Raw genomic sequence first — 18,073 nt, 5'->3', positions numbered from 1 at the left:
CAGTGGTGATATAAGAAAACGTGTCAGGCTTATACTTCCCTTTTGCATGATTCTCTTTCTTGTTCTTCTATCAGTATTAGGCACTATAAGCATTTGCTCCACAAGCTCAGTTAGGCTGATTTTTCTCTTCTATTTCCAGGATGGTGAAACCAAACTAACAATAAGAAATATGCAACTGGCTCAGGCCAGTTGTCTTTTCTAAATAATGTCACTTGGGACTGCTAGATTTCATATTTGAGTGAATATGATTTGGAGGTATCTGAAATGATACCTCAGGTTTATTTCTAGAACTATGTAATTTTATTTTAGATGGGCTGTGCAGTGTGAAATGGCAGTTCAGCATAGACTTTTAACAGAAGGGTAGTACTTCAGATAGATTTCATGCTATAAAACATTAGCTCAAAAAGAGGATGGGACCACAGTTGGAAGCAGTAATATGCATTGTGGATGACTGGAGAGCTCTGCGTTGTTACAGACAATTAGAAAACTATTTATGGGGTTGAATTACTCTATTATACTTGTGTTTCTCCACTATTCTTTAGGAGGAGAAAATTAATTTATTTTCAAAATATGGTTAGATTTAGAGTTGGCAAAGTAAATGTAGCTTGGACCCCTTTGAAGATCTAATGCTTTGACCTAATTCTAAGCTGTAAACCAGTGGATATCACAAAATAAATCTGGTTCAGATATAGGATGTAATAGATGGCTGTGTGGGAGACAATAGAGAACTTGCTCAAGTTAATTGAATTTGTGATGGTTAGTAAAACAGCAGGTGGTGTTATGTATGCACAGTAGATTATAAATCTCTGTATAATTTCTTTTGTGGTTTTCCTTTATAGTCCCAGAATACTCTATTGCAAATGCTTCTGTACATCACCGAAGATACTGATTACCAAAATACAGAGTTGTATTCAGTGTAGAGGTTCACATAACAATGAGTATTGCTTGTGTGTGTGCATGTTGTATAGTAGTTTTCTAAGGCCAGCTACCTTAATATATATCTACTAAAGGTGAGCAATATACATATGTATTATAGCAAAATGCTTTACTACTGATGCATAATAAATTTTCATGTTTAACAGAAATATGTAGATAGATATATCAGGAATTACTTGTTACAATATTGTGTTCAGTTTCAGTGTCTGCATGTGTATGACCATGTGTTATATGGAGTGAATAAAAATAGTATTCTGAAACCAATGAAAACCAATGACTTGTATGTGAAATACTTGTTTTGACAAGATTTTGAATATTCTGTTTACAGTATTTCAAGGTAAAATGATGTATATTGGAGTTTGAAATACTTCATCCTAAATAATCAGAAAGTTGAATGATTGCATTTCTTTCATTTGGTCCCATCAGAAATTGTTACTATTTTCTTCCTTTTTTTTTTTTTTTTTTTACTTGATGATGTTTACTTTTTACAATTTTAGATTGCACTCTTGGATTCTCCAACAGCTTTAAGTATGGAAGAAAAGCTTCAGCAGAATGAAGCAAGGGTGAGTTATAATTTCATAATACAGTTGTCAAACAAACAAACAAAAAAGTAAGAGGAGGTTTGGATGCAAGAATGTTGGTAATTTTCAGGATTTTTTTATTTATACTCAACTAAATTTTCTCCCACCAAACAGCATTTTCTCCAGCCAAACAGCACAATCTTGGTGCTTTTCTTAAAAAAAAACCCCAACTATGTGTGCACTTTGTTATCCTACTAATGTAAGATAATGTTATAACGAAGAACAAATATTTCTTTGATATTTATATAACAGTTCTATTTAATGAAAATATTTGTTCCCAGGCCAACTTGCCTTACTAAAAAAGGTATGTTTGTATATAGAATGGAAGAGGGAAAAACCATTAAATCAGAGTAATCAGTAACCAGTAATCACAGTAACAAAGCATTCAGTGTGTAGAAAATACAGTAAAAGATTTATGGGCAAAAGTGGCAACTCTTTCATGTTTTCATGTAATCAATAACTCGTGGGGTAGGTTTTCAGAAAATTTTGTCTTTAAATCTGGTATGTACAAATACGTTCAGTGCCTTATTAGCTGTCTTTTTTTGGGAGGATCTAAGATCTAGGTGTATTTCATAGTATGCCTCACACCAAGTTATTTTAATAATCCAGCCTAGTAGAGAGGCTGGGAAAAATTCCCAGACAGTTAAGATATACTTATAGGGTCCAAAAGAATATAGAGATAATGATACTCTCATTTCTCTAATTTTCAGTCTTTCATTCTTTATTCTATCATTCTGTGTTAATTCTTTTCTATATACTTGCCTGTTTAAAAAAAAATAGTATTACTCAGACTTTGGAAAAGAAGAAAGGAAAGTATTTGGAATCATTCATCTACATGGCAGCAAATATTTCTGAAAACTGTCAACAAGATGCCAATCAAATGTAGATATGATGCATTTAAAAATAGGGATTTCTTAGCTGGTAAGGTTTGTAATTGTAAGGTTTACATGTGTGCTGCTTAACCCTTTACAATTAGAGAATGAATGCATTGCTTTGAGAATCCTGTTTTGACCGAATTAATTGGTACGGTATCTGTCTGCGCTTTTTGGGATTGGTAATACCCAATTTAAAGATGTGTTGAAATAATTTTTCCGTGAAATGACATTTTAAAAATAAACTTCGTGACAAAAATGGATTAAATACGTGTATTAGTATGAACCATAGCTGCAAAGTAGAATCCAGGCTTCTCTGGAAGTCAATTTTCTGCTGGAAATGCATTTTGCAAGTCTGTAGTATATGCAGGAATCCTTACTGTGTTGTATTCAATAATTAAAGTAGGACTTGCATAATCATGGTATGAACCTTTAGTTGTGATGATTTTTTTTTCCTATTCATACTAGGTTTTAAAGTTTTTAGCTGAGTCAGAGATGAATGATAATATTGTTAGTACATGTAGTATACTTTTATTTTTGTGCACAAATGAAAGACTTTTATCTAACAGTAGCTGAGTAGTATAAACTGCTGACTATATGCTAATTAAAAGTATGTTATTCATGCTCTGACAGTAATCACTCCTTGTCCTGCTCAGAAGGGTTGGCCCCTCCGTGTGGGGAGTATATGGAGCATATTTTATTATCTTTTGTCAGCCTCATTAGAAGGTTATGTGATTACTATTCATGATAATTACAATAGATATAATTACTGAAAACTCTTAGTAGAGACTGCAGTGGTTATAGCTTTTATATAATTGAATGAGTGCTGTAATTAATTTGTTTATACAGATCTAAAGACTTTATCACCATATTTAAATTATCTGACAAATATATGGCGACTTTCTTTAATGAATTGATTTGTCCTTATATAAGAATAATTTAAAAATTGTTTCTGAGCAATAAAAATTGTTCTGGTATGGTGAATAGACTTATGATAGATCTTCGTCATGTTTTTCTTTAATCTTTTCAATTTTGTTGTTGTTTTAACATTCAAGTTAGCAGCACTGGGAATGGTAATAATGCATTGAAAAATGTGCTTACTCTTCTTTGTTGAGATCTTGAGATACAGGTGGAGATGAGTTTCTTTCGTTCTTATTGATTAATTTGCAGCTGATCTGCAAAGATAACTAGGAAAGTAGGCCATAGGCAGAAAATGTGGAGATGTTTGGAGGAACTGCATTGAAGATTTTTTTTTTTCCTACAGTGGTAAATAATAAAGGGATGTTGCTGGATTTTTTTTTTTTCCCCAGCTCTTCTGCAGATGAAGTGAATTCAAATAATTTAAAAAATTGTGTGTGTGTGTGTGTGTGTGTGTGTATATATATATATATATATATATATGTATGTGTGTATATATATATGTATATATGTGTATATATCTATATCTATATATATATTATTATTTACTGTGATTATGATTCCAAGACAGCCAGAGCTTTGAGGTGGATCTTCTTGAAGCACCCTCTATATACTGCTTTCTAAAAAGCATGAAGGCTCTGAAATGAATCTTTACTGATATGGAAGCTGTGAAAGTTTAGTGAGATGGACAACTGGATGAGTAGGGAAGGCAGGGCAAAACCTGACATTCTGTCAGTCTGACCTCTGTGCTGGGGAAGGTTATGGAGCAGATCATCTTGAGTGCCATCATGTGGCACATACAGAACAACCAGGTGATCAGACCCAGTCAGCGTGGGTTTATGAGACAGGTCCTGTAGAAGGACTCCCTTAGTAGATGAAGTAAAGGCTGTGGATGTGGTTTACCTGGACTTTAGTAAAGCCTTCGATGCTGTTTCTTACAGCATTTTCCTGGAGAAACTGGCTGCTCATGACTTGGATAGATGTACTCTTTGCTGGGTAAAAAACTGGCTCAAAGAGTTGTGGTGAATAGAGTTAAAACCAGTTGGTAGCTGGTCACAAGTGGTGTTCCCCAGGGCTCAGTACTGGCACCAGTTCTGCTTAATATCTTTTTCAGTGATCTGGACAAGGGGATTGATTGTATCCTCAGTAAGTTTGCAGATGACAGCAATCTGGGCAGGAGTGTGAATCGGCTGGAGGAGGGTAGGAAGGCTCTACAGATTGCTCTGGCTGAGGCCAACTGTATGAATGTCAACAAGGCTCAGTGCTGGGTCCTGAACTTGGGTCAAAACAACCCCTTGCAGCACTACAGCCTTGGGTAAGCGTGGCTGGAGAGCTGTGTGGTGGGAAAGGGCCTGGGGGTGTTGATTGATAGCTGGCCAAATATGAGCTGGCAGTGTGCCCAGGTTGCCAAGAAGGCCAACAGCATCCTGGCTTGTATCAGAAATAGTGTGGCCAGCAGGACTAGGGAAGTGATTGTCACCCTGTGCTCAGCACTGGTGAGGCGCCACCTCAAATACTATGTTCAGTGTTGGGCCTCTCACTACAAAAAGGACATTGAGGTGTTGGAGTGTGTCCAGAGAAGAGCAGTGAAGCTGGTGAAGGGTCTGGAGAACAAGTCTTGTGAGGAGCGTCTGAGGGAACTGGGGGTGTTCAGCCTGGAGAAAAGGAGACTCAGGGGAGACCTTATTACTCTCTACAACTACCTGAAAGGAGGTTATAGTGAGGTGAGTGTTGGTCTCTTTTTCCATGTAACAAGTGATATAAGAGGAGATGGCCTCAAGTTGTGCCAGGGGAGGTTTAGACTGGATATAAGGAAAAATTTTTTCACCAAAAGGGTATCAAGCACTGGAACAGGCTGTCCAGGGAAGTGGTTGAGTCACCATCCCTGGAGGAATTTAAGGGATGTGGTTTAGTGGTGGACTTGGCAGCGTCAGGTTAACAGTTGGGCTTGATGACTTCAAAGATGTTTTCCAACCTAAATAATTCTATGATTGTATTCCCAGCGCCCTTGCTGTCTGTATTGCCTTAGCAAGCAGCTTCTCACTCTGTGCTGATTTCAACCAAGTGCATGATTTCTAAGTTGCAGCAAGCTTTGCTATGATTCCTGAAGGCTGCCTGTCTGCCGCTTCCTCTGCATACCATCCTCTGGAGGGCATTTTAGCTTAAACATGCCTACCTGCGCGGGAGGAAAAGATCTGTCATCTTGTTACAACTAAGGGATCAATCTGGGGCAGTAGACTTTGTAGGACTGTTGAAGCACTTTAGGGAATAATACCCTATCTTTGAAAATGGCTGCCATTATTTGAAGGCAATATCCCTGTCCTTTGTTTCATTTTATGCTATAAATAAGAATTTTGTGATGTTCCTTTTTGAGAGAGAGATGATGTGGGTATGGTCACTTATTGCAGGAGCAGCAGTGCCATTCTAATGTTTAAGTATTAAACATCACAAGGGATTTCACAAATATTTAGTATATCTTTGGGAATGCATTACCAAGGATTTTGGAAAAAGTCACATCACTTTTAATATTTGTTTTCTTTTATAGGTGCAAGAACTGACCAAAGAGTGGACAAACAAGTGGAACGAAACTCAAGATATTTTGAAAGTAAGACAAATAAATAAATTTTCAACTTGGCATTTGAACTAGCCTTAAAAAAAAAAAAAAAAAAAAAGTTTCTGTTCTAAGTCACCTTCTTTGTTTTTTAACAACACAAAATGTTCTCAGTCTTTTTTAGCTTGTTCCAAAGACTTAATTTTTGAGGGCTTTTAGGAGTAAATATGCAGACGCAGTGTTATTTTTGAATAAGATTTTAAGTAATATTAGTAAGTTGCACAACTCTTTCCTTCAGCATAGTGACCTCATAGTGCAAAACATCTTATCTCTAACAACTCTTTGAATTACTGAATGTTTTATTGAGTTGCAAATGAAGAAAAGCTGAGGCACGGGCAGGTGGATCCCTCATCCTCTTGGTATTTGTATTGTATCCGCAAGACTTGTGAATAACCACCTTTTATTTTACATTGCGTCTCTCAGTGAATGCAGTGTGTAGTGGATACAGATTTTTGCATTGGCCTTCAGATTCACATTTCGGTCAGAAATGGCTTGTAAACTTGAAAAACAACTTTTGATGGGATTTCTGCAGTTGAGTCTCCCTCAGTAGGTCTTCATGAAGCCAAACAGATGCATCTGAGCTAAACATGCTCTGGAGACACAAGAACAGGGATTTTTGCAACTGGTTCATTGATTCAGGTTGGAAAAGACCCTTGGGATCAAGTCCAATCATCAGCCCAACTCTACAAAGTTCTCCCCTACACCATATCCCCCAGCATCTCATCTAAACGACCCTTAAACACATCCAGGGATGGTGACTCCACCCCCTCCCTGGGCAGCCTATTCCACTGTCTGACCACTCTTTCTGTGAAAACTTTTTTCCTAATGTTTGGTCTGAACACATAAGCTGGCCTGTGTTGCACTCTTCATATGGCTCCAGACTACTTCTGGGGCAGTTAAATCTACACAGAGCTCTCTTGTGGTTTGTAGATTTAGTACAGATCTAAGAGGGCAACTTGATAATTTCCATACTGTGATTTTTTGCATGATGTAGACTGAGGCTTTTGTGTTCTCTGCATGTATCTTTGTTTTCCTGCTGTCCAGTTGTACTAGTAAGATTTTATATTGACATTTGGCTCATGATTAGAGTGATAGTCTGAGGTGATATTTTAATGGGTCACTTTAGGATTCCCTACACACGTACAAGCACACATGTGCACATGCACACACACACAGAGGTATAATTCCCACAACTTTTTTTCCATAACACAGACTAACATTTTTTTGGCCAAATGTTTTAACTATTCTGTTAAATAAAAATTTCGATAACAAAACTTAAGCTTTCATGATTTGCAGTATATGCTGAACATGAACTCATTTGAAGTGCAATTTGAACAAGCATTTAGAAGTAAATTTGAATCCCCCTATCACTGATCTGAAACTTGATTTTTTTTGTAGTTGATTTTTTGCTGTGTATTACTTTTTGATTCCTTTATTTTTTTTAAGTTCACCACTGCATGTTTTATCTGACTTCCAAATAAGTTGAATGGCTCCATGCTTAAAAATAAAAATAAAGAACAAATAGCATAGAGAACAGAGCAGTGTTGGTAACTGCCTAGCAGATGGCATGACAGAATGGACTGTTTAATGTCTGTCTAGATACTGAACTGGGAATTGCCATTTGTATATTCCTCAGAGATGTTTTAGGTCCAATTTTACCTTTTTACTTACCTTTTTACCAATTTATTTCTGTTAATTTGAAGCATCTGTATGTACACAGAACTTTATTAATCCTCTCTTTACTCAGGTCTGGATTGGGGAGTTCATTGTCACATGGAGGATTTGTGAATTTTGGTCAGTTGTGAAAACAAACTGATATAGCATGTAGGAAGTTTTTAAAGCTTTATGTTGGAAAGCAGTGATTCTTGTACAGATTAGAGAATCATAGGAGGTGTTAACTGAACAATTCATAAAAACAAAGGAAAGCTGCATTTGTTAAATAGCTGGATATAAAGGACTTAAACACAGAAGCTGTTACTCAACTTTTCTGGTACTGAGCTTCTGTTTAATTCATGCAGCTTTTGTATTTTGTACTTTCATATGCTGATATTTGAGTACATGAATATAGTTTATATTTCACTTTTGGGTTAAAGGCAGTTGATAAAACTTTCTTGGCCCTGAAAAACTGCAAAAGATTTCTTGGTTGTACTGTTTTATTTTACACCATTTTACTGAAGCTATCCATATTTTTATTCACTTCTTGTTTAACGATTCCTGAAATCACTGCCAGCACATGAGCAGAAAAGGGCTTTCTGGAAGTTTGCCAGGCTGAGTTGTTGAAACGCAGATTTTAAACTAGAGAGAGCAGTAGTGTTTCTTGTAATGGACTCCCTGTAAGTTCACTGGCTTTTTTTGTTTCATTATTGATGTACCACCTCTTCCACACAGATTGTACACATTGTTCACTTGGGAAACTAGAATGTCTCGTCACCCTTTCAGAAATGAAACTGTATGTCTACCTTGCTGCAGTCACAACGGCAACTTTTTCTATGCCGTAATTCAGTGATTTTCAGGGCATTATTCATTAAGTTACTTAGACATAAATACAAATGTGAAGTTCTAAAACCTGCTTTGCCTTGCCTCCCCCTGAGCTTGCAGTCCTGAGGTAGTTGCTGCCTTTCAGTTCCTGTCCTGCAGCAGGCTTGGAGAAATAAAAACCTTTTGCTTTTCAGTCCCTAACACCTTTTGCTGATGTTGAAAATTCATATAAACAGCTACTACCTATTACCTATTCATGTATGCCTGCCAGATGCAAGTGCACTTGCTAGTATCTGAATGGGATTTCCTACTCTATTATATGTAGTTATGCTTTTTCATACTAAGTTTTAGATATCAGAGTTCACATAGTTTTGAATTGTTCTCACAGACTGATGGGAAAATCTGTTAATGTTTAAATCCAAAATAATTGAAAAGCTTTTGCATAAGCCTTGCAAAATGCAGGAAGGCAGATTCATAGGGCATGCTGGTGTTGTCTTCTGGATCAACAGATACTGCTGGGAAAAGTTACTTTGCTTTTACTGAATACAGTGCTTTCGTCAAAATTGACAAAGAAGTGATGCATACTGTTTTGTAGGGAAGATGTTCCATAAACTTGTTCACCCTTGCCAGTTATTTTGAACCCTGTTGTAAATTAGTCCAGCAAAACTTAAATGCTACCTTGAAAATAATTCATAGCAAATGGAAAATGCTATCCAGCTAGAAAATACTGAGGAAGAGAAGATACTGTGTGAAGGCAAGTTTTTGATTAAAAAGTATTTGGCAGCTTAAAATTCCAATTATTTCAGTCGGCACAGCGCCATGTGTGCAGCTGACATGTACATCCCAGTGTTCTTCATTTTTTCTGCTTGTAGCTTTTATCCCCTTTGATGTTTGTCTCTATGTAGTTCACCTGAAGTTACGGTTTTCCATCAGTGTGCATCTTTAGACGAGTACGTTGAACTATCCTATCTATAAATGTTGTCAGTTTTGGATTTGGTGCAGAGTCTGTATGGCTGAATGCCATTATCAGCTGTGAACATCTTGTATAATCTTTCATATATGCTGCTGTCAGACTGGGCATGTCTTGGACTGGTGATGGTAGTATTGATAGCATGCTGTCTTTCTTTCATGCATTCAGAAGAAGCCCTTTTGCAGGGCAACTGTCTGGGTTCCTCTGCAGTCTCAATTACCAACTCACACCTAAAGTCCAAATTCTCTCGTTTTCCTTATGCAAAGATTAGGACACTGCATACATCAGGGTTTTAAACTGGTGCTGACTCCCTATGAAGTATTCTTTATTGTGTAGCATGGCAGCTTCTTGGTGTTGGTAATCTCTCTGAAGTGACAAGCATTGTTTCCAGGGGTGATGCTTATTTTTATCCTTGACCTCCTCACTGTGATACAACATGACACTAACCTTACTAACCTAAGTATTACAGTCCCCTGTCCCTCTTTTTAATTTAAGTGAGGATATTTTAATCCTTAATAAACTTAAATATGTGAACTGATGCTTCAGCATTGGGTAAAATACTGCATCAAAACCCACAGTGATCCCATAGGCTTTGGGTTATTTTCTCAAATGTCACCAGCTGTCAAAAGAGTTGCTCTTTACGAAATAGCACTGCTTTACATTTACATTGCTTCTCTATCTTCAGGTGTCTTGCAACCTCAGCACGCACTTAACTAGGATTTTGCTTTCAACTCACTGTCATTGAATCTTTCTATGGATTTTTTTTTTTTTTTAACCTTCTGTTAATGTTCTTCCATAGACATCTCCAAAAATAAGAGGAAGAGGGAAGAAAACTTTGCTCTTTTCCTTAGTTTAGTCCTTTCTCTATTGTTCTGTTAAAGATCAATCCTGAGGTCTGTAATTTCTTTGGATGCTTTCTAAGATGTTAGGATAACCTATCCAACTTTTGATTTTTCTCTTTCTTTGAGGATTTAATTGGTACAAAACTTCTTTTGATGTGGCTGCTATATTTGACTGCATGTGTTGTCATTCTCCTACAGATCTTTTTTCTCTTACTGGCATCTTATTTTTGTCATCTTTTGTGCATGTTCCAATTTCTTTCTCTAACCTTTAGCAGCTTTTATATTAATCTTTCTAAAATGTGTACTCTTTTATATAATTCTCTACTGTTTTTTTCTTACCAACTTCCTTTTAAGTTTCTTCTCCCCTTTACTGTTTGTGTAGAAATTGGTTTGACTTTTAGCTTTTGCCTTTTTGATGTATGTCATTTGTACCTACCTTTAATTTTTTTTTTTTTTTTTTTTTTTTTGGTTTTAAGTAGATTTAGACTTAGCTTTTATTTTTTTATCCTGTTGTTTGATTCTAATCATGTCATTAGCTTTGTGTGGCAGAGCTCAACTGATGTCAAAGGATGCAGAGATATCTGTCTGCACAGTCTATTAAAGAACAGGGTCTTTTTTTGTGTGTGTCTAATTCTCATGATCATTAGTTTAACTAGTAGCTACTTCAGATGGCTTTGTCCTCTTGGATTTAGTGACAGCCTCACTTTAATCAATAATCCTAATTCTGCTGCAGCATTTTACTACATGTTGTGTAAATATGTTATTGAATACTGTTTATTTGATCTTTTTCTTTTTTGTGCTCTTTGGTTGAGTACTGGTTAATAGTACATTTTTTTTATGCCTTAACAACGGTTGTTCCCTACCTGGGGAAGAAAACAATATGTCTGTCTTCAAGCATGAACTTTTTTTTTTTTTTTTTTTTTTTTTTTTTTTTTTTTTTTTAATCATGCCTCTTTTTGGGGGAGATTAAATACTCCTAACTTGCCGTGATGAATAAATACAGACTAACATCAAACAGTTATTTTGGTAGACCTACTCATCTAAACAGGGGGATTTCCTTTCTTTAGGAATTTTGGCTATACCCAGCAAAGACAGGAGGAGACCAAAACTCAAAGTAATTGTGTTGGTCTTTGAGATGCTGATTAGAGTGGCGGAAGCTAATAGATTTGGATTTTAATAATTTCCTTTCCGTTCTGGCTTGCGTACCGTAGCAAGCTCTGTCAAGAACTGTTTGTTGTGTTCTATATAAGTGCTGCATTAGCCTACATTTATTTGAATTTTCAGATAATTTTTAAACCACAGTTGCAGAATGGTATTTGAAAATCCGTTATCTCAGTTCTGCCTGTGAGGCTGGGCATATATCACTGTTCTCCTGTTTTATGCCTTTTTGTTACTTCCCATTAACCTTGGCTAGCTTGTCTCCTTTTCCTCTTCTCACTTGTTTTGTGTTCTACTCTAGTACCTTGCCCTTCGATGAGCATTTGTTTTCTTCATTCTTTCATGTCTTTGTTTTAACAACCTTAGGTGAAAAGTGCTCTCAATTAACACCTGCTACTTTCACATAAAATTCTTGTGTCTACTAAATCCAGTTTTTGATGGCCATAAGGCAGAGAAGTCAGGCAGAAGCTGGGGCTCCTGAAGAACAAACTAGAACTTTTTAAAAGTACTTACTGCATCACTAGTAATGGTAGTTCATTAACCATGGCATACTCTTCTTTGTCCAGAAACCAGTACTTGTGACATTTTTCAATACCTCTAGTAACCAACAAAATCTTGTGAGTTTTGTGCCTATTCCATAGTAAGATTACTAGAAGATTAGGAACCTAATGCATAAGGTAGTTGTCCTAGATCACTAATAAATAGCTGCTTTTAAAAAAAAAATAGAAAGATATAAATGATATAAAATTAATCTGATGAACCAAAAATTCATCTTGTTTGCTGTTATTTCTTTCGACCTAATCATTTTACCATTGGGTAATTTAGATACTGGAAAATTGCTTATTGTTATGTTTTTATGAAAGATGCCAATAAAGGCTTTCACCTGCCCTTATAAAGTACATATAAATTTTTAAGACTTCTGGACACATGCTTTGGAACACAGGTCCTAAAATAGTTGTGTTTACATTCATGTGTCGGATGAAAAAAGGGAGTTACAGGAATGGTGTGCATTTATATACAAAATGATGTATGCATGATACTGTATTTAAACTGTTCATTTTCAGCTTTGGCATATGTATTTATTTGTATGTTTGGCAGAAATAAACTTGTTTCTAAGGTTTTTTCACATTTCAGTAAGTGAATCATTTTTGTAAAATTTGTTGCTAGTTAGACATGTTGGTGTTGCATTTTGGTTAGAATGTCTGTTGTTGGCTGTGTTTGAAGCATAACTGTACTTTTAATGGGAGACTTAAATATGTACTTTAATTTGAACAAATTTTATTTGTTATTGTATAATTTCATCTATTTGTCATCTGTATTAGACAACAGTCATTGTGTGCTTTCAGTTTTTGTTTCCTTTCTGCAAATGATGTCTTCTGCGTGCACTTTTAAAAAAGCGGTTTAGAAAGCAATGTAAAATTAAAATAGGCTTGCATATCCATGGAGCTGGCAGAAAGAATTTAAGTCAGATGTTGCTGCTGAATTTGTTTTCTTTTAGAAAAGTTGATAGAATAAATAGAATAACAACTCTTTTCCTAGGGATGTTTGCTTTCTCAACATTTTTTTTTGCCATCCAACAGCTATGAATATCTATACATTTATCAAACGGAATTTGTATGGAAAGAAAAAATGCACATTTGCATTAAATAGTCTCTTATTAACATATTATGCTTAATAGGATTCCCTTTAGCTGGCTTGTGAATATTGTGCAGAAGACAAGATACTAAGAAAGTTTTATTAGGGCTGATGTTAATTATTCTTGTTTATCTCAGTCAGAAATCACACAATAAATGATAATAGTTTCTCTAGAAGCCTGTCTAAATGTGGGTTTGGTTTCTTGCACTAGATGTCACTGCGGATACAAAAATCAGGTTCTCCTGCATGCTTAATTCAGATTTAATGCGGATATTTTAAGGCAAAATGATTTGCAATATCTTGACCTTCATTGCTGTTTGGTTCTACTAAAATAAGTTTATGAGAATGCCAAAACATTGGTTTAGTAGCAAGTCCTGAAGAACCTGAGTACATGTTTTGACAGAAATGCTTCTGAACAACAATTTACAGGTGGGATGCACTGTAAAGTGATTATGTACGTTCAAAATTATTGCAATTATTTGTTAGTACATTTTTCAACTCTCTCTTTCAAATGACTGTATAGGTAGAATGTTTGACAAATTACCTAAAGCCTTCAGAAGGTATTTGTTTTCTTAACTTTATTGTAGCTCTGATATTTTAGGGATTTAAAAGAACAGTTTCAGGGAGAGGTATCTTTTATTTGACCAGGTAATATAGTTGAGAAAGCAAACAGGCTTTTGGACATATAGGTCTTTCACCAGGCCACTTCTGTTATTTGCTTTCTCTTTTAATGGATCTTGCAGTTGAAGTGCCAGTGGCAATGATGTGCAGCTTCTATTTATAACTGTTTCTTTTAACATTTTCCCCTTCGTTAATCACTTCTGTAGATTTATAATTGAATTTCAGTACATTAAAATTTAATAAGTTTATTGGATTTTTTCGATCTTCTGTGAAAGTTGTCTGACAACAAGGGAACGTTTACTGTTCTCAGTCTTTGTACAGTATTTACCTGCAACTCCTGCCTCCTGAGCAATGACAAGTAATGTCTAGTTTAGCTCTTAGTTTTACTAGGGTCTGGTCTTTATTATACCTGGCTTTGTGCGTTATTTATTTATTTCCCAAGTGTAGCAGTTACTGCCAGTGGTTGTAGTCCATACAATCATCTACTCTGGTCAGAAGATTTAAAGTTGGGATAAATTGTCATTACTAAATGTCACATAGCTTCCCTCCTCCAGAGCCTCTACAGATGGACTTTATTGTTCTTCTCAAAATCAAGGACGTGAGAACATAACATCATATCTTTCCCCCCGTATTTTTTTGGTCATTAAGATAAAATGAATGTATTTACATCCCTGGATCTTTATGCTATTGGCCAGTACACAGATTTCTGCTTTGAAATTTCAGTTTGGGCAGAGTTCATTCGAACATGATTTGTTTTACCTTAAATAGCCGTTGTTTTTTTCATACTATATTACTGAGCAGATGCCATTATTAAATGATGATTATTAGTTTACCTGATCATCCCACTTGCTTCAGTCTGGTAACTGAATGCAAACTGAGAATAAGGACAATACAGTGGAGAGAAATTTCTATAACAGCAACCAAACAGAAACTTTTGAAGGGTTATATGGTTGTCCTGAGATACACACTGTTTTGTCTTCAGGAGAGCTGCTCTCATTGCTCTTTGCTCACTGATGTTCTTTTCAGTGCTTTGTCTACTCTCAGCATTAGCTTGCTGTTGTCAGAGGAAGAAAAAATACTGAATTGGGAACTGGTGCTACTGATCTGCTGTAGCTCTTTTCCTAATAGAAACAATATTGAAAGGGTCCCAGCCACCTGGGGAATGCTGAGTGCAGCAGTTAAAAGTATAATAGATTTCAAAAGAAATAGTTGTGTGATTTCAAGTCTGTCTGCCACCTGTGTTTATCTTATTAAGAAACCTCCTTTTTCTCTTGCAGTCTCTTCAGCTGCTTGTGATGCCTCTGCGGTGGGCTGACCACTTTTAACTGTCAGTTTGTGCTAGAAAGTTGCTATCATGAGATGCGTAATGCTACTGATTGTTTTTTATTGCAGTTTTAAACTGGTTTTCCCTCTTGAAACCACCTGGACCATCAGAGAAGCACGGTCAGGGGCTGCCGTTTCTGAGTTCACCAACCACAGATTAAGGCAGGGTTGAATAGTTTGGTTGATCCAGACTGTGCATTCCAAAAGAGGTCCTCCTGTTTCTAGGAATAACCATACTCCCAAGTATTTCATTGCTGCCCTCTCTACAACTGGGGCCCTGCATTTGTAGATTATCCAGGCCATGCTTAGCTTTAATCCATCTCTAGGGCTTGTAGGTGGTTTTCAAATGAGAGGGAGTCAGACAGAGTGAGTTGCTTTTGAAATCCTTTCTACAGCTCAGATGCCACTTGTTCAACAACTCCTCCTGGGCATTTGATCTGTTTTTCTATTAATTTATCTTGTGGCAGGAAGGGGAGCTAAATTGAAAGCAGTGGAAGCTACTGATTCAGCCTGTAGAAAAAAGAAGAAATATACCCTGAAAGCTGTTTCTTCTAAAGGATCAGCAGAGAAGTAGTGAGGACAAAAGACAGAATGTAAATTTCTCATTGGACTTGGTTTTATGGAAGAGTAAGGAAGCATTTCAACATCAACATTTTGGATGGAAAACGTAAATTTATCTTGAGTCCCTCACCAAGGAACTGTTTCTGATGGCAGCGTGTGTTGGATATGAAAAACTAGAACCATTTCATTCTGCTGGTGTTTTTAGCAGTATATTTAGCAGTTTATTACTGCATGATTCTGGTAGCTTTGACTATATGGTACTGTTGTGCACCTGACTTAATGTCTTAATTGGCAGCTGAGCATAGCCTTGATTCATACAGCCATATTGTGGTAGAAGTGCTGCTGGAGTAACATGCTTGTTCTTTTTTCTTTCCAACGACAGACTTTATATTTTTAAGGAAATCCACTAAGAGATGTCTTAAACACAGCTGGCAGTACAAATCTGCTGCTGTTGCAATCAGGCTGTACTCCTGAACGAAGGAAGGAAAGGGCAGGTCCAGTCTGGCTGCCATCTGTCTCTTCAAGTTCGTTTGCTCTGTATCTCAGTAGCTGAGCTGTCAGGGACAGGAATGTGCCAGCAACCAAGCCTGTGCATCTTCCTCTCCAAAAGACTTTGCTATTGTGTTGCTACTCCTGAAGTCTATTTCTTCTCCTTGGTAGCTGTTCCTTACTAGTATGCATAGTCCTACTCCTTTCTTCAATTTCTTTCAATAACAAGGGTTACATCTTGGCCCTGAGGAAGGGACTAATAGATTTAAAGTAATTTATTAGTTCAGATTCATCTCTACCAAAGTAGAGATTAATTTGTAGGTAAATAATAAATAAAACACAACTCTAGTTAAGTGAAACACTTCTTAATTCTCCCATCCCCAAAGAAACATACAAAGAAAGAAATAGCTTTTAAAATTAATAAATGTATTAACTATGAGACTAGGGTATTTTTTTTTTTTCCACTCTACAATTTCATGACTCATTCGTCATCCAGCTTTAGCAACAAGTGAGGTAGGAGTCCTGTAGATAATAGTCTAGCTCACTACATTCTCTTGATTCATTCCCAGAGTGTACAGTCTATGGAATGAATTATTCACAGGTCCTGTAGAAAATATATGATCATGTAATTAAAGACTGTATTGTAATGCATATGGGAGAAGAGGATGAATTAAGATATATCTTATTTCTTTCTATTCCAGCCAGGCCCTTGTCCCCTTTTAGATACCAGCGTGAAGAATTCTGAGAGCAGAGTTGCTGTCTTTTAGCTGGAAGGTATAGTACCTCCTGCTAGGAAGGGTCACTAATGGCAAGAAAAGTTTTGTTCTCTGCTCCAAATGTCAGCGCTGCCCTACGTGGACTTATTTTTCCTTTTGAGACTCATGTATGCTCAGTGTGGTCGCACATAGGAAGCTGAGAAGAGGTGAAGCCTGCTCCACTTGAGACAGCAAAATGCTCTGTGTACCTCATTTTTTGAAATAGACAAATAGTTTTTCCTTGAACCCAAGCTAGTGGGGGCATATATTCCAGCATCAGATATTCCAGCATGGAAAATGACAGCTTTGATGGTTTAAGTTTCATATGCTTCTGGAAAAGAAGACTTTACAGGCTAGTGTCCAGGAAGTTTGGGCCACCAAATAGGCACCTCTACTTAGAATTAGCCAGCCGGGTCTAGTGAAAGGTGTCCCTGCCCATGGCAGGCAGGTTGGAGGTAGATGATATTTAAGGTTCCTTACAACCCAAACCATTCTGTGATTCTATGAAATCCAGCAGTTCTCTTCAGAGAATTTTTCTCAGATGTCAGTAGTTGTTCTGTCTGTACAAGGTCTAAAGTGTCAAGGAGCCGGCATGTCAGCTTGTTAAGTTTGTCCTTGTAATACGGGAATGTAGGCCAAATTTCATGAAAAATTACTTTGAATCTGCAAAGGCTTCTGATGGAAATTCTTGCAGCATGTTAACTATAGTGGTGCTTTGGGGTGTAACTACAAAAATAGGATTTCTGTGTATTGATAGACAACTGCATGTCAGCAGTGAGCATGGGGCAATCAGCTGAGGGTGAAAGAGGAACAATGAAAAATGGAAACAGTAAGCTGACCTTATGAGACTAAGAACTGCTCCTGTAATTTTCTTACTCTTTAAAGGAATAGCATCATTGATTTTGCATCATTTTAGCTTGACTATCTTATCAGTTGCTCATTTAAGCAGTTCTGCCTTCTGCATCTGCCTTTTTAATTGACATTCATTTCAGAGAGCTATTGGTGCCTGTGTGGGCTGCTGCTGAGCACCTGCACTTTCACAGTAAGCTGTTCACAACAAAACTACAGTTTTCTGATCTTGATTGTTGCAGATGCTTTAATAGCTTTTCCTGATTGATGAGGGTGGTGTGGTCTAATGCTCTGGGAGACAAGGAAAAATCTGATTAGGAAGTTTCTTCTCAGTTGTGATTTTTATTTTTTTTTTTTTTTGTGGCTTTGGATAGAAGTTGTTTCTTCTTTTTGGAAGACCTAAGTGTCTTAATCGTACTAAACTTTTTGTTTTAATTGTGCTGAAAGGGACTCTGGCAGCCAGCAGGATCATGC

General features: G+C 36.6%; 1 protein-coding gene across 3 annotated transcripts in view; it reads left to right on the top strand.

Moving 5' to 3' along the window:
- The window catches only part of KIF16B (kinesin family member 16B), a 142,570-nt gene that overhangs the window by 33,045 nt on the left and 91,452 nt on the right, over window positions 1-18,073 (top strand). For all 3 annotated transcript variants that reach the window (XM_026845688.1, XM_026845687.1, XM_026845690.1), the window contains 2 exons: window positions 1,434-1,499; window positions 5,853-5,912. In XM_026845688.1, coding sequence (XP_026701489.1) covers window positions 1,434-1,499; window positions 5,853-5,912 — 126 coding nt within the window. The remainder of the gene's footprint in view (window positions 1-1,433; window positions 1,500-5,852; window positions 5,913-18,073) is intronic.

Source organism: Athene cunicularia (genome assembly GCF_003259725.1).
Source record: "Athene cunicularia isolate RWA chromosome 3 unlocalized genomic scaffold, athCun1 chr3_part1, whole genome shotgun sequence".
NCBI lineage: Eukaryota > Metazoa > Chordata > Aves > Strigiformes > Strigidae > Athene > Athene cunicularia.
Note: the sequence above shows the minus strand (reverse complement) of the source record. Positions and strands in the feature narration are given on the sequence as shown.